This window comes from Ptychodera flava, chromosome 16 (assembly GCF_041260155.1).
Source record: "Ptychodera flava strain L36383 chromosome 16, AS_Pfla_20210202, whole genome shotgun sequence".
NCBI lineage: Eukaryota > Metazoa > Hemichordata > Enteropneusta > Ptychoderidae > Ptychodera > Ptychodera flava.
In genome coordinates this window covers 2202583-2220556 of record NC_091943.1, presented here as the reverse complement: position 1 = coordinate 2220556, position 17974 = coordinate 2202583, and the positions used below count along the sequence as shown (strand labels likewise).

General features: G+C 36.7%; 1 protein-coding gene across 1 annotated transcript; it reads right to left on the bottom strand.

Annotated features, from left to right (window-relative positions):
• Positions 1–1104: 1104 nt before the first annotated feature.
• LOC139152507 (AP-3 complex subunit mu-1-like) lies at positions 1105–16344 on the bottom strand. Its single transcript, XM_070725668.1, has 13 exons — positions 16225–16344; positions 15571–15649; positions 14831–14936; positions 13294–13406; positions 9717–9838; positions 7363–7489; positions 6486–6632; positions 5564–5637; positions 4553–4655; positions 3562–3720; positions 3339–3389; positions 2847–2915; positions 1105–2315 (listed from the first exon to the last, which is right to left on the bottom strand). The coding sequence occupies exons 1-13, from the start codon at positions 16257–16259 to the stop codon at positions 2250–2252; spliced, it is 1251 nt and encodes a 416-aa protein (XP_070581769.1). The 5' UTR covers positions 16260–16344; the 3' UTR covers positions 1105–2249.
• Positions 16345–17974: the final 1630 nt, after the last annotated feature.

Below are 17974 nucleotides of genomic sequence, written 5' to 3'. Positions count from 1 at the left end.
GTCCCATCATACCATACATGAAGGCTGTAGCACTTGTGGTTACTGAGTCATGGACAAATATGTATATTTGAGGTCAAAGGTCACCGAGGTCACGTGACATTTTGTCAAAAAAATTGTTTTGCTAAGTTATCCCTATATACCAAAAATCAGACCTCTAGCTCTATTGGCTCGCTCAAAATTAGATATGCACATAATTAATGAGGTACAATATGGTTTCGGTGCATAAGGTGTCCCATCATACCATACATGAAGGCTGTAGCACTTGTGGTTACTGAGTTATGGACAAATATGTATATTTGAGATCAAAGGTCATCAAGGTCACATGACATTTTGTCAAAATATCCGAGATATATGCGTGAACGGATGGACTTACGGATGGACGAACAGACGGACATGACCCAATCTATAAGCTCACTGGATTTCATCTGTGGGGACTAAAAATTGTGGCACTGCATCCTTTTTTCAATATGAATACGATGAGAAACTAAATTTTTATTTTTCGTGGCCTTATACTGGGAGTCTATGGAGATCTGCCTTATACATGGGAGTCTATGGACGTGTAAACTAAAAATATGCAAATTTCACCACGATTTGCCCAAATTTGGGAAAGGTCACTCCTATGCACTTCCATACCAAGTTTCAAATCAATCGGACTTGGTTTCAGAGCAGGAGATTTTTTGACCAAAAATGGGAGAAAATTACAAAAAAATTCATGAAAAATAGCAAGTCCAAGATACTGACCCAAGATCATTTCATGTCAGCCCAAAGTACTTACATGCTAATTTTTCATGTAATCTGCTTGTTGGTTATTGACTTTTTTCAATTTTGACTGTTTTTACATTTTTTCACTTAATTTGCATATTTTTGGCAATGACAACTTCATTTGAACAAAATCTCATCTACAGCCCATCATCCATGTACACACCAAATATCAAGATGAAATGTACAGCGGTTTTGGAGTTTTTGATGTTGACGGACAGACATACAGACATACAGACATACAGACATACAGACGTACAGACATACAGACATACATACATACAGACATTTCCCTAGCCTATAAGAATAGCTTCCATTGCCATATATACATATGGCTATGGGAGCTAAAAATACATTTAGATATTTCAGTGAAAGTTTCCAAATAACCATTAAACAACTATAAAAGTCACATTCTTAAGGTACTGCAAATGCCTTGCTTTTTGGGCAGCAAGTTATGATGAACTGAAGGGGTCATTCTCTGAGAAAATTTAGCATGCAAATTTCTTTTGTCATTTCCATCAGAAAAAACTCAATATCATTTTGTTTCAAAAAACAGGTGCAATTAGTCTCCCTACTTTTGATCACATTATTCTTTATGGCTAAAGACACAATCAGCGGAAAATTTACAAAAAATTTCAATCATGCAAATTTTTCCAAATAATTTGAAATAAGAATTGAGAAGAATAGTGTCCTTAAAGTACGTTTTCAGAATTTTTACAACTAGTCTATGAATTTGTCTACACATGGGAGACATGGTAGACTTCACTGAGGAATCTCCGAGGATACAAATCGTAATGAACTATGGGAAATCTACAGTGCTTTGCCATGTGGACAAGTATTCAGATTCACACATTTTAACAATATTTTACCGGTATTTTGTTTTGTTTTGAATCTTACAGAGTGCATCCAGTTTTTCACCATCATGTTTTATTTCAAAATAAAAGAAATTTACCTGATAAGGTTAACATGGGGATAGCATCACGTTTTAATTTCAAAGTATCACCAAATTTACTTTTCCTTGCACTAAAATTTGTGCAAGTGGCCCATGATTTTATAGATCTTGATTTTGAAAGAGAATGAAGGATACGATTTCTGGTTAAGGGTGTGTACGATATAAAATGGCAGATGCCGGATGAATCTGTCTTGCCATTGACATACACAGTGGACAATGTAAACACAGTCTTACTTTGTTTGATGTCAGGAAGCACAAACATGAAGCAAAGGCTAGATTTTATACATAGTCTGACTAAAAATGTGGATCATAAATAAATAAACCCACACTTTACTTTCACATGGCTTGCTGCAAGAGGTAAAGACACACCTCTAGGTTGGTCACGCTGAATTTCAACGTAGACCAAAGTTATGACAAAGGCAGGCTCAATGGAATACCCTAAGAGTTCAAACAGCTGATGGGGTAGCGTTATTCTGAGTACCTAGTGAATATATGTTACTTGAATAATAATAATAATAATATTATAATGACGCCTCTCTCATGTCCTGACTTGGAATTTACCAGCTTTGGTCACATACTTGACACCCTTGAATGGCTTATATTTCTGAAAGGGAAATGAAGAGAAGAGAGATATGATGTCCAAGCAACAAAAATGAACAGACGTACTTTCCATACATACAAATGCTATGCCCAAATGCTGGTTACAAGTGCAACATAGTGCATTGAGTACAAATACACTGAGTGTCAAATATTTGGTAAAATTTTGAAATTCACATAAGATGGTTTTAAACCCAAACAGTCAAGTCGAAGTTGCATTCGCCCGCAAACAGAATGTACACCATCTTGTAAATCATGGTCAAGTTTCTGTTTCAAAATAATGTTATTTGTTCAATCTGTTGAATGACCAACAATCCGAGCACTGTGGGACCATTTGCTAAGCATACTTCTGTCAAAACTAACTCAACATAAGGACTTACATTACATCAACAATGTTGAACGAAAGTCATACCAAAATTACTCTTTCATAGAATGAGTGGACACACTTCATTTTGTATTTATTACTCAACATCGATACAGGCCAATATAATAATTATATATCCACACATTTATTGCAAAGCCTCTCTAACATACTCACCTCACCGTACATATCTAATCTGTTGACCTTTAACCCTGAAATTGCCATCTGCTGAATATTGAACTGTGCCTGCAGAGATAAAAGAAAATATTTGGTAACTTTCACTGAGTGACCCTTTGCTATCATATAGCTACTCACTTCTATTTTGCAACAACTCTACTAGCAAGGTCACTTGCAATAACTCTATTTGCAAGGTCACTTGCAACAACTCTATTTGCAAGGTCACTTGCAACAACTCTATTTGCAAGGTCACTTGTGCCACTTTGTTTAAAATACTTATAAGAATGTCTCACTATAATTTCATTTTATGCAAGGCAGCATTGTTTGAAGTGTTCTTCCTACAATTACAGGCCTGATTTCTTTTACTTCCTCTCATGCATTTTGCTTCTCTCAAAAAACAACACGTTCAGGTGTGAAGTAGATTGTCAACCACACACATTGTAAAACACAAGCAGTAACTCTCTTATGCCAATGTATTCTGTAAATTCTTACATTGATTGTGGGATTGGCCTCTGGGATTGGAGCTCCGCTTTGAAGGTTCATCTGTTGAAAAAAACAACAAAAACAAGCATGAAAATTCCTAGTAATCTGTGGAATCCAAAGAAAATACGCATTGTCTGTAACCTTTACAGTAAACATGAGAGAAAACTTTTATATTCTCTAAAGAAAACTGAATACTGCATGATTTTCACTCTTCTCCAGAGTAAGCACTTACACTTCCTTTAATGCTGGGCAATTTTTGCGGATTGATCTTGCCGACTTCCCAGGTCAGCGTCTTGTTGACCGGATCAAAGCTGTGATTTCCCTGTGTTGCTGTGAGGTTCACATTCAGGACCACTTTGGGCAGTTCTGCCGTTATCACAACATGATCAACCTGATTTGGAGGGAGGAAAGAGACACTCGTTTGCTGTGTGCAGTTTGTTTAAATTATTCAATCTTATAATTCTTCAAGATGAGATCCACTAACTGGGATGTGCATGTTCTACTATGAAAGACTTGTCTCTTCATTCAAATGCTTTTTTGGCAGGTATAACAAGCTGTTGGATAAATACAGCATCGCTCTTCCACAAATGATCGCTGAAAGCATCAGTGACATTGGACCTTAGTTAATGACCACTACCTACATGTATTTGACTAACAGATTGATATATGGCTGGTACCACATGTGAGGCAGGATGCACTTTTACTATTTTCGAAACACCTGACATCACTTCTTGGCCTTTTGGCCAGAGGTCCATGTATTTTTCTCTCATGAATTTGACTTTGTTGTGTGTACAGGTGCTTTACTGTCTGTTCTGTGCTGTTTTGTGTCGATGTGTATATTTTCTATGTGTACATTTGGTAATTTTGACCTTGTGTTATGGATTACAGATGGGTATGATTTCCATTATCTGTTATTACCTGCATTATGACAACACAAAGACTTTTTTTTCACATCAGTACGTGAGATGATCTGCCAGATTTTGGATCAGATGATGCTTGCTTCCTAATACACACAAAGGCATTCCAACAGAAACCCAGTGACTAAAACTATCCTAAAGTGTCAGTGAATCGATAATTTGGACAAAGTGTCAAAAAACTGAAATTAACCAAAGCCATTCAAGCATAAATACAGGGCTTTACAATCTGCCCTGATTGTGTTTCTGCTTTTAAGGCAAACATCAAGACAGATTTGTTTCTGATCATGAGAAACACTGACAACTTACTGTTTTACCCATGGTTTGTTTAGGTCCCACCGTGATGTCAAATCTACCACTCCCCTCTTTGAAAGAAATCTGAGGCCTTATGTAGATTGGAATTGCCACCATGCTGGAAATGAAAGAAAATATCAAAGTAGAAGAGACAAAATTGCATGTTTAAAGTTATTTGAAGGGCACATGTGTAAAATGTCGGCTACACAGATGCAAATATTCCTGTCAACAAATAATTTCTATCCCTGAGGCCATTAATTGCTTTCTGCAAGGAGTCACATGATGGCGAATTTTCATACATGTGAAATTTAAAATATTACAATGTCCTACTTTTCAAGAAAATGTCAGACAGTCTAGCTTTCGCAACTGTAAAGGAGTTTGTGTCCAAATTAGTACCGAGACAAGATGCATGTCCATGTATACGATTCTCTTCCTTTGATCTAGCAATTTACACAAAGTTGAGCTAATAGTTGGCCAGATCACACAGTAGAATACCTGATTTATATTGTGAATATATAAGAACATGCCATTTCACACACTGTGCCTACCATCAACTTTTGTAAAACCAAATGTTGCTATATCGACACCAAAGAATGCAAATACATGTAGCTATGTGGGCCTCATATCCCTTGCACATGCTTAAGTTACATTCTATGCTCTGATATCTTCTGTCATTCTAATGAAGGACTGATATTCACACTGATGTATAAGAATAAGAAGGGTGAGCTAAAAAAATTACCAATAAATGCACACCTGGCAACTTACTTTCATAATCATAAATATCAGATTTAGCATACATGTGTGTTAATGCATATGAACAAAAAATATATGTATACAAATGTAACAAACATGGGTACATGTGGAGTACATGCGCGATGTCTAAGTATTGATTTCAAAGACAAGCTATGGACGCGCTATTCTCTGATCTCCTACATCACAATGGCTTTAACTTAACACTGCAGCTGACACACACAAAGCAACATACAATTTTGTGTTCACACTTTGTATTACACTGGGGATTCTCACCTCTGTGAACTGATGTGATACGACACTAGTCTAAAATTGCCATCAGGAGGCACAAAGGATATGATACGCTCTGACTGCAAAGATAGAAATAAACATCAGATATAAATAACAAAAATAAATAGCTCCATAAATGTGACTGATGTAAATATACAATGTGTATGCTTCTGACATTCTTGTATTTTTATGACTATAAGTATTGTCTTGCACAAAGTTTGCAAGGCGATGCCTTCATTGGTAAAATAAACTAAGAATAAGCAGGACATCTGCATTAAAAGTCCACAGTCTTCATAAAAAAAGGAGTATTGAGTTCAGAGCTCTTCTGACTATTGTGTACATGGACACAGCTCACATCAACATAACTGTCATATTTCAAAATGCAAAAAATTTCACTGAAATGATGGGCTAGAGGGTGTTCAGATGTCAAAAATCATATTTGTCATTTCTGTGTCTGCTGTTGAAAGTTTAGTCTCAGACTGGCAAGTTCTCTAATTTGAATTCAATTTAAACGCAGTGGAGTTCTTTCCCATCACTGTATTGAAATCAGACAGTGAACATTAACCCTTTTCCTGCCAAGTCCATATTTCACCACCAGGTCAAGATGGTTAAAATTAATGAAACACAACATATTCCATATGATGTATATTATCATAATACTGTACATGTGAAAGCTGTTGAAAACATAAATACTGTAAATTTAATTTTTTGGACTAAAGATGCTAAAACAGACCAAGCCATGAGGGTGAAAATACGTCATGTTTTTGCTTAATACCGCTTTTTACCGACTTAGCTGATGGGGAAGTGATACTGTCTGGCAGGAAAAGGGTTACATGTAATATTGTATGTATTGTCAAACATGTATTACGACCCATGGATTACAAGTGCCTGACTGCAATAAAATATATTAACACCTATCAATACATACCTCCCATCTCTTGTATCTGACACACGGATGGAAGCTAACATCATCGAGCAGTCTATGGTTCATGAAAGACATGGTCAGGTCAGGCATTCCGGACAGTTTTATGCAGCAGTCAATGTAACCCTGGATTTCAGCAAACACTGTGGAGCCCTATGAAAAAGGAATGCAATCCACGAAGTGTTTGTATTGACTGGGACAACAAGCATTAATTCATTCAATGTGACAAGGTATGAATGTACCTCCTTCATGAAGAGATACATGTTCACTATAACCTGATGTCAGTCATATACATGTACATATTACATATCATACACATGTTTGCATGATCCAAGAACAAGCATAAGAGCAGAAACTCAAGTGAAATACACTGATATTTGGCCTTTGTAGGGAACAATTACCAGTACAATCATTGACACAGATTTTTAAGTTGTGACTGAAAATGTGAAATACCAGTAATCTTTTCAGTGCATGTTCCATATATGGAAGACTCAGCCTTTGAACAAAATTTTATTTCAGGAGAAAAGGAAATGGTCTGCAATTACTGCATTAGTAGTTTGTAATACTTCTCCTTCAACATTAACAGCGGCACTGGAATCAAATTACTAGTACAATTACTAACAGTGACAAATTTGGATTCGGTCAACTCAACAACAAAACATTACAGGTCCTCTTTAAGATTTATACACAAAAGTTAGGTTTTTTCCTTTTCATGATATGAAAACTCACACTTTTGTACTACTTTTCTGTGCTCAACTCGACAAAATCTTGACAGAGGCATTCGACAGTAGTTTTAGATGCCTTTGCTGTACTGAGAAACATGGGGTATACCTTTGCCACAAAGGGAGTGGATTAATATGGTAATAATCTACACTGCTCTTACCGATTTGTCAATTATGGCATCAACTTCTTCAATCACATCAAAGTAAGCCTCATTGTTTGTGTATTTCACACCTGTACGCCTCCATGGCACATTTGACAGCTGACCAGTAGGAAGCTGATCGCTGACACTAAAATGCAAAACAACCATTACACTATCATGAAGAAAGCATGTGTTCAATCACTCTTGCTTCACCATAAATCCACACAAATTAGAAATTTAAGCACTTTGCATCAGCCAGTTTGGTACTTATTAGATATGGGTAGCACCAAAAAAGCACCAACATGTAGTCATCACATGATCAGTATTTTCTCTGAGCTAAACTGACTCACCACTGACTCAGCATAATTCTTTGTGACACAAGAAAATGCTACGTATAACAGGTACTGGTGTACGGCTGACAAATGTTTTGAGAGTTTTAGAATGTAGAGAGTGAGAGAGTATACTGCATAATACTATGACTACACATGTAGCATTCTGCATGCTCAGTTGAAGCAGAGTGGCATCATTTACATAATAATGCATAATTTGCACAGTCTCTCATCGTGAAAACATATTCTTTTGTATGGTTATTAACATATGAATAGGTTGCCAAAAAACAGAGGGGTGCAGTGTTTTGCCCAGGAATTGTAAAGGTGGGACACAGTGTCCCATCACTGTTAAAATAGGGGGACACTGAGTTACGATAGGGGGTCAATGTGTGAGCGAAGAATGCAAAGCAAAGTAAAGTCACCAAGGCAGAAAGGTATTGTAAACATGTAGGGCTGTTGTTTTCCATCGAAAATTTGATATCATAAATACATACATTCATAGTAAAATTAAGATTGCTGGACGTCTCCTATAATGGTCTGTGACAAAGTCATTTAAACTGGTTGTATTTACAGTTTTGAATTGTAAAAAAGACATCATCATGATAAAATCAATTTCATGCGCATTTTTCTTTTATGGGGATTCTTGCCAGTTACTGCATTACATGTGTTTAACAGAAATAAAGAAGATGTTTCATTACACTTATGACTCCAGAACTAGAAGTGGTTGAAGACAATAGTTTGATGCACATTGTAACCTGGGTTTTTTTCATTACTGCTATAAAGTTCTCTTCTTTTTTATAATTGCTCCAATGACTGACAATTTTCCCTGAAAATTGCAAAAAATATAGTTTGAAAACACAAATATCTGAGAAAACTCCTTGATCCTCATGATAGCAATAGCACATTGCCATAACGCTGTTTGGCAAGCTAGGCGGTTCTTGTTAAGATCAGCTACAATCGAGCTAGGGGTTCTTGACTATATAAGGAATTCAGCATGGTGACCTCGATCTCTCCGGCGAGCAGACGATCGGCGAGTTGTATTAGACTCCTTCTGGGGAAATTTAAGGCAAATTACTACTTTGAAAGTCAGGGATATAGTTTCAACAAAATTGTGGGGTTGATGATATTTTTAGGTGAAGTCATGAGCTTCCAGTACACCAGATACACGTGCAGTCAATTCCGTTTGATGCCATGTGCCCGGGCTAGTATAGGGACTGAAAATTTGATTCCCCGTACGTCACTGTACTAGCGTATATTTACAAGTAAACGTTTCATTCAAAGTTGTTGGTCAATAAAATTTGCTTTGTGAAAAGTTTGTTGTTCTTTTTACAAGCCTTCCGCTTCCGAAATCGGGATCGTAAGTGGCCCGGTATTTGAGTTTGTCCCCAAGGCTGCAGGGCCCAGTGGCCGGACGCACACATCGCCTTGCTCATACCATGAATCGTAGACTGTAACAGACTAACTGATTTTCCATTAGTGTTTACATTGTGACAAAAAAATAGGACTAATTTTTAAAAGTTTCATTGTCTCAATAGAGAAGCAATAACTATATGGGCTATCAAGTGTGTAATTTGGTTGCTAAAAAAGTAGTCTCTCTGTGGACGCTGGACTTACAATTCTAGCTCTGATTTTAGTGCGTCCCTGTGACCCATGTCCGGTATTTTTGCGGGACATTGTTGCTAATTTTGCGTCAAAAGACGCAAGAACGCACTCTGGGCAAAACACTGGGGGTGTCTACCCCTCAACATCCCCTCGTGGAGGTTCCTGGTAGACTGTATCAAAAAGAATCCTTTGAACTACCAGATTGTGTAAGAGTTCATACATACATGTCTACTATGAAAAGAGGCCTTATGAAAGTATAGATGAAAGAAAAGTGTAAGTCAAAATTCCATATTCACAGAGTATCTGTAGATGTTGTAGAGTCCAGTACAGCATTAACAGACACATTGTGTATTTTCAAAATCGGTTGCGGTGGCTATTATTGCCAAGGTTACATACACAAAGCTGTTTTGAAAGATAACAAATGATATGGCTGGCGTGACTTACTTGGTTCCACCAGTGACAGTATTGACTACCGTTCGGATCAAATTGGGTGGTTTGATCAACTCTTTCAGGATGTTTGATTCCGTTGCCAAGGGAAAACCATTGTCAAGCATTTCTTCCAAAAGCTTCAAAGAAACAAACAAAATATAATTATGCAAAAAGTGCAATGCAATTTTGTATGGGAGATTCTCTATACTGCATTTTATCGACATGTCCATTACTTTCCCAACAGTACTTTAGAGAAATCTATAATACCATTGCCTTAGTTGTAATTGTTGAGTATTGTGTACATGTACTGCTTTATGTTTTTTTCCACGTCTTGTTACACTGATTTCACATTTCTCATATTATAAAACAATATTCAGATCTATTCAAAAGCTCTACAAGGTAAGACCCAAGGTATTATAGAAGAACTTGGGAAAAGACAATGCATTCATGCATTCATATCACTTGTATTGAAAACTCATTTCACAGACAATAAAAATATTCTTTTATGGCACTTTCTGCTTATTGCTTGGCCATCTTTGTGTTTTTAATTTTGTATTTTAATGTCACATGGTAAGGTATAATGAATCTCCATAGTACATATTCAGACCCCTCACACTCTAACAATACTTGTGCAAACTTTCCACAAACTTTCCACCTGCTTGTGTTTTGTCTAAAGCAAACTCAAAATTTATTATTTTCCAGTGGAGTTGATATCAGTTAAAAAATACCGCAATTATACGGTGTCTCTCAAATTTGATCAGAATTGGTATATACCAGTATGGGTACCAAAGATCAACAATAAATGTTGTTTCTATCTGTTCAGTGCAGGAAAATTCTATGTTGATGTTATGACAATGATTTCTGCACAGTACAACCAGAAAAAACATAGGGCCAAAGTCCCTGAAGCTACTATAGACATGGATACAAAATTAAGTATTTCCTGACTGTATGAAATTATCTCACTAAGGTCATCCTAGGGACTTGTAAACCAAATATTAAAGCTGTCTGACCAGCGGTTTTGAAAGAACAAGCAACTCAACAGTTGACAGAGCTCTGCTGTGTTATGTAGAGAATAACCTTTTGTGACACATGTATTGATGAAGAAGGTGGATATCTTTCATTAACATTGTAAGTGAGTTCTGTTGAATAAGTTGAGACTGTACATACTCAGAGAAAGCACACTGAAGAGACAAATGTTTGAAACTTTAAGAAGTTCAAGGTCATCAAAAGCATTATAAGGAATCATGTAACTTTCATTGCACTGTTTACACAGATTGCACAATTGCTATAAATAGCACATGAGGAATCTTACAGCCAAGCTTTACCATAAAAACCCTATCACTTTGACCACTCTTTTAATTGACCACTCTATTTTTTTCCTCAAAAAGTAATTTTATTTTATCCTTACCAAGTCAACCATAAATGGAAATTAGAACTTTCTCTATCTCTATCTCTATCTCTATTGACTATTTTGAGCAATTTCTTTTAGATAACATACAGGGCACAATAAATGACGGTTCAGAATATGTCAAAGTTGGGATTCAGGAAAGTTGCCTTTACATGTTTTAATCCTCCAAGATGGTAAGCATTTCACTATGAACTGTCAAAAAAAGTTGAACTTTCTGATAATTCTACACTAAAATTATTTTGGCTTTGATGATTTCCTAATTAATTCAATTATTTAAAATCACATTAATTATTTTTTTCTGGGTGAATTGATAGGGTTTATACAGTACAAGAATTACATACAATGTAAGTCAAATTTTGACCAAAAATGACAAAAAAATTCCTTAAAAATACAGATTTGCATATTTCATCACAATTTGAACAAGTCTAAGTTGGGTTACCCCTAGGGACCTGTATACCAAATAACAAAGCTGTCTGACCAGCGGTTATGAAGAAGAAGATTTTTTACCAAAAACACCTTTTTTGGCATTAATTTGCCTATTTTCAACAATATCAAAAAATTAAAAAAACAGTTTCTCAAAATCATATTTTTCATCTACACAACAAATATCAAATCAGTAAGTACTGCGGTTCTCAAGATATTTGAGTGGACGGACGCCTCACAAACGGACATACATACATACATACATACATACATACATACATACATACATACAGACTGACGACGGACGCCGGACGGATACCCATCCCAATAGCTTCTATAGACTATAGTCTATAGTAGCTAACAACAAGAAATATTTAAACCAGAAAAACAAGAATGACAAAAGTAATTAAGGTCTGAAACTTTAGGTACTGGAGGTCAACTTTAGCAACATGCATAGCAGAAACAAGCCCCTCTTAGTTTGACCATAGACGGTCTTCTCCCCTCTACTGTCTATGGTTTGAGCAGGTCTGTTAATATGTAACAGTTCATAAACAATGACAGGAAATAACTCAAGATCAGTGAAGTTGGCCGGTTTCTTACTGGCCTGCACATTCGCAGAATTTCACTTTTTATACCTCATTTGCACATTTTTGACACTGATGTGTTCATTTGAACAAATTCACATCTCAACCCCCTACATCTACCTGTACACCAAATACTGAGACGGTAGCTTTGGCGGTATGGGAGCCTTTGTGTGTGACGGACATACATCCGCACATACCCACAAATATACAGACATACAGACATGCAAATCAGATGCAAATGAACTGATTCAGCTTATACGATAACCTCACATTGGTATACCAAATGTGAGCTAAAAAGACAAGCCTTCAGCCATTGTGAAGTTCAAATATCATTAAATTAAGGGTACTTTGATTCCTGATGTACAAATTTGCGTGCAGGACCCTGCTTGTCATTTTTTATTCAATGTGAAACCAAATGGTTTACAGTTTCCTTGAGGAACTTTGAGGAAATGTTCCTCTCAGTTTCAGATCCACACAAACAGCCCATACTACTGGTAGTACTGTTTCTATTGGCAGTCATTCCAGTAGAACCGCACACAATGACTGTGATGGGTGATGGACATGGTGGTTGAAAAGGAATAATGAAGCATGCTTATTTGAAACAAAAGCTGTGAAGGGACCAGGATCCCAGTGGAGGCATTGTGGGTCAGTGATGTTGGTACCTGACTCACTATCAGAGAATGGTAAGTTTAAGACATGGTAAGTCCTGGCGTAACAGATTCATTGTTGGAGGATGGCAAGTTCAACACTCCAGCACCATGTAAGACACTTTACTCCTCATTGCTTTATTGGGTAGTGGCTATTGGGTACCTAATCTGGTAAGTGGGCACTTGCCTATTGGATGATGGTTTGCACTGAAAAGACCCACACACCATGGAATCACCTGAGTAACATACAAAGGGATGTCATCCACCGACAAGAGGCTATGGAGAGGACACTGTAGAGCTCATCATCTTTGGCTTGCTGCTTTCATATTGCCGTGAAAGGTTTCTTGCAGACAACTTTGGGTCAACTTGAAGTAAAGGTCCAACAACTTACCAGAAAGTCAAACTGCAAAACTTATGATCGTACAAAAGAGTAATTCTACAGGGAAACTTCAAAGGTTTTGATTACATGAGCACACGTGGAAGGCAATGGATTCAAATATCCATGTCACTAGTTGTATTTCACTACTTACTTCATACACTACTACAAAGTTGTCTTTGATGGTACTCTCAGTGCATTCATTGAAATAGTCTTCAAAGGTATCCACAACGCGATGAAGAAACTCTATCACAAACAATGGTGGAACTGTGGAAAGACAAAGGCATGGGTTGTATGTAACAGTAAACAGCACATGGTCTTTTTCCCGGTCATACTACATGTAGCTTCTAACCCCCACATCCATAGAGAAAAGTGCCAAGCAAACAACTGTACATGTAAGTTTCCACACAGAGACCATGAGACTGTGTACAAATCTATCAGTCACCATGTACAAGGAAAAACATTTGAAAAAACTCAGATTAACAAAGATTGAGCTGGTATCAATTCAGGACATATCCATACAAGAATAACACTGCATGATTCCCATCGCACCTTCCCATGTATTTTATGAGTGAATACATGCAAGCTCATTCACTCATATCACTGTCTTGGGGCAAGACCAGTGTATCATAGCAATCTTGTATTCACTTCAAGAAACATAATCTCATTCTGTGAATTTAATAGCTACATGTATTTTAGAGTGTCAGTTCTCACTTCTCTGAAAGAGCACTAAGGTATCAACAGAAATTTTGGAAAGTGTTAAATAATAAATGAGATGAATCAGTATGGAAGAACTGTTTCTATTCTAGTTAGTATCTTACACTTAAGATATGTTATACTTCAGCATCTATATACTGTAATGCACATTATAATCTCGTACACAAAGCTCTTCAGGATGCTGCGTATATAAAACTCTTGATTCCTTGAAAGGAAGCTTAATAAAATCAAACAACAAGAGGTGACAAAACTACTGTACAAGGAATCGCACTTGAGGAAATATTTTTCACATGTAGTTTATCAAATTGTTATTATAACATGCCTCTTATATGGAATGTCACATGTCCTACAGGATTCAATGGTAACTTATTGATAATATAGTGGGCTGAATAGTCATTATTTCACTGGAAGTGAGCTGGAACTTTTTTAACTTGACAATTTTGAGATTTAACATTATCAGATTACCTATTTTACATAGAAACCTTGGTTTTCAGAAAAATATTCACAAAAAATAACAAGAATGTATGACTATGATTGTAAATCTATCCATGTGCTGTTTGATGCTGAAAATTATTCTATTTTTGATGGACCTATGTTTATCGTGGAAATAAAGCAAATATTTGTCATTTGCATGTAAACTCAAATATTTTGACTGAATACTGTGCAGGAAAGGCACGTAATTAAAACATTTTAACTCAAACGGGGGACTAAGTAACCTCGAGGCAGTAGACAATTTGTCTTCCTAACGTCAGAAAAATGTCATCTACCATTGAAGCGTATAGTCCCTTGTTTGGAATATAATGTATATCATTATCCTCAGAGGTATACCGGTATGTATCATTGCATACATGAAACAGAAAAAGCTACCAGCATGGTCTAGGCAATAGATTTGTCAATCAACAATACACTAATACATACACATGTAATTGAACAGAATTAAACAAATGTTGGTTGTAAGACAGCTGAAACCTTACCTTCTGTTGTAACAACAGCCACAAAGTAGAGCTGGTTCCTAAATATACTTATAAGATAATGATGGGGAGTGTTGATTACTGGAGGTACGTCATTGGGTGATGATGCCTGTAACAGAGTAAAATTCAAAATGCTAGCTATAGTCCACAAGGGCTACGGTAATTATCTTGGGAAATTATTGTAAAAATAGTCATTTTAGGTAGCATTTTTTAAAGGTAATTTAGCTAAGTGTTTAAATTTATTTATTAAAACTTTCCCCCATACTGACTGTGGTCAAGATGTCTTTTAAGCTCAATCAAAAACCTGCTGATTGCAATGAAATTCAAAATCGCTACAAAAGCATGCAGCTAATCCGAAGTGTTTTGCACTATACAGTACTTTTGTTATAACCAGTGGTTTCATGTGGAAAAAATTAATGAAACCTCAAGTTACTAGGATCAATAAATACTGTCAATCTGCAGATATCACTGACTCTCTCCTTGTACCAGACCAATATTAAAATTAGCGCTGCAGTCTAAATCTTGTGATACTACTTCTGTTGTAACCAGGGGTGTCATATACAGATGAAAATATTGAAGCCTTCAGTTGATTACATGCAGTATGGCTGTAGTGATGAAGACTCTCCCGAAAATTTTGTATACATGGTAAGTATTGCTAAACTGATAATCCAAACAGACTGAGAGGGTAATTTTGCTTGCTGTGATACCACCACCAAGCTATGTTCCTGTCCCTCAAATCTTACCTTTTCCTGGGCTTCAAAGAAGTAATCACAGACAGACTTGTTAATAACACTTTTCCAGTGCTTTTCCATAAAAATGTCCCTACAGGATAATCATGAAATACATTTTAGCATGGCAAAAGGAAATGGATCAAAAATTGCATTGTAATGTGCAGAGTGCTATTTATCACATGACTATGGACCAATACAATTTTTGAAGAAGCTGCAGTAATTGTAGACCTCGGGCTGTGCGCCGGCTTTTTCTGGCGTATTGGCTGTGTAGCGCCGGCTACAATTATTGCAACTATGTTTGGAGTTGCTGATCGATACCATCGATATAGACAACTGAATTCATAGCCAGATGTACACACACTGCTCGATTCTGTTACTCAAATTCTGAACAATAGGTAAACGGCCATTTCCCCCTAATGACAAGCTTTAAATGGGCATATACCGTTGAAGTTCATTTGTTTTTAAACCAACATATACGTCAACTCGATGCAGAAGCTATCACAAATTAACATAGTTCGGCCATGTCATTCATTCGATATCGATTCTCCAGCATTACGGAAATGGTGGTCTTTCATATTCGTAAATTTATTGCATTTACGAGTACGTCTCCGATAGAAAGACCAGAATCATCTCATTTAAGGAAAATTTAAATCAATCTGAACTTACCCCGATGCGTTTATGATAAACAGACTGTTAATCATGGTGATGGAGGTCCTAATGATCACAGAGGGGCAGCTTCCACTTCACTTGCCAGCGAAACCGGAAGTGATAGAAACTACAATTCAGTCATGCGCAGTGGCTAACAATACGCCCTCTGCCGACAGTGGCTAAGTCTGGGTTCACGGCAGGCGTGGGTTCACTGACCCATTTCTGCCTCGTTACAGGTCTATAGTGAATTTGTGGCCATATTTTAAAAACAAGAGTACGGTGCCCTTACCCTTAAGATTATATATTTGCTGGACAAGATTCCACCGTGAAAATTTGTCAGATGTACACAAATTTCTTCATTACTTTTTCATTTCGAAGACAACGCAAAATACCCTACAGAAACAAACCTTTAGGCTTGAATTTTTTGAGCATAGCCTCGAAAAGGCTACAAAGCTGTACTTTTTAAAAATTTATATAAGTTAATGTAGTGAAACTTTCAATGTTTAGTAAAATTACAAGGTGGCCATTTGCTCATTCAAGACACATGTGTGAATTCACTGAGAAGGTCATCTCAGCTAAAAGCCATGCACTGGGCCGGTCGATTTACAATTTACGTGTTTTGACCAGTATTAAAGGTATACTGTCACCTGTTCCAATTTTGCCACAGTTACCATGGAAAGAGAAAATCTAACCAATCATAGATTTCAAGAGGGTGGCCGCTTTTTAAAAACAGCGCCCCCACATGGGCATTTTGAACACCTAGGAACGCCCATTTGACCAAATACGGGCATGTTTAGATTACAGGTGACTGTATATTTTTAAATTGAAAAAGTCGCGAACGCATTCTTAAAACTGAATCATCTTCGTCTCTGTACAGTCACCCAATTGCCCCCAACAGTGGATATTGCCTTATGTATTGAACGTTCCCTTTCAAATGGAAATGTTTATTTTCATGAATATTACGTATTTCAAAAGCAAAAGTAAAGCAGTTCAAATATTTCCGTGTCGCTTGGAAAGTTTGTTCTGCAGACAACTGCAAGCTCTCCTTGTCCTTGGTATTTCTTTCCAGACTTTTGATAACAGTGCTCGCACATCTACACCGTGACTGTCTAGTGGTATACTTTAGAGACATACTTTCTGTTGTCTTCAATTTTGTAGACTCTTGGACTGGCTACTGTACATAGTGCTCAATATTTGGCATTTATGCATTTTGTAAGGCAGATTTAAATCTATTATATGGGAAACGGACGAAAGTGGAGCGTATTTGGTAGTTTGAAATGTTGTCCCAATTCCTTTTTCTCATTTATGACCTTCCCCTTTAACAAACTTGTTGAACTTGACCCTCCCCTGTAAGCTTACTCAATTTTACTTTGGCGTTGAAAAATATTTCGATTTTGGTATAGATATGTCTTAGCTGTAATCATCAGAAACCAATTTATTTCAAACAGTAAGATATTTTGCTGGATTTTTGAGTGTGCAGGATACATTAAACAATCAATCTTATTACATTGTTTAAAAATGATGCCGTTGTAGTTGACACAGAGAACGAACATGCAAAATGCCATTTCCCACTAAACGTAGCATATAGCACTTCTTTAATGCATGTAGTTCTTAAGGCAAAGTGCTGACAACTTCGAGTGAAATCAGTGGATTAGTTCTGAGCTCTGTCAAAATTTGAAATTTTCCGTCAGCTATTGGCAGTTCTCATTACATTGTACATGTTTCTGTCCCTTTACACGGGTGAATTAGAATACTGAGAATTTGTGTT

What these genes read in the sequence shown, in the direction of transcription:
- LOC139152507 (XM_070725668.1), bottom strand. Translation starts at nt 16,259, where the DNA reads ATGATTAACAGTCTGTTTATCATAAACGCATCGGG. An exon ending in ACTTTGTAGTAGTGTATGAA is followed by an intron (nt 9,839 to 13,293) that starts GTAAGTAGTGAA and finishes GTTTCTTTGAAG; the next exon opens with CTTTTGGAAGAAATGCTTGA. An exon ending in AACAAACCATGGGTAAAACA is followed by an intron (nt 3,721 to 4,552) that starts GTAAGTTGTCAG and finishes CCTCCAAATCAG; the next exon opens with GTTGATCATGTTGTGATAAC.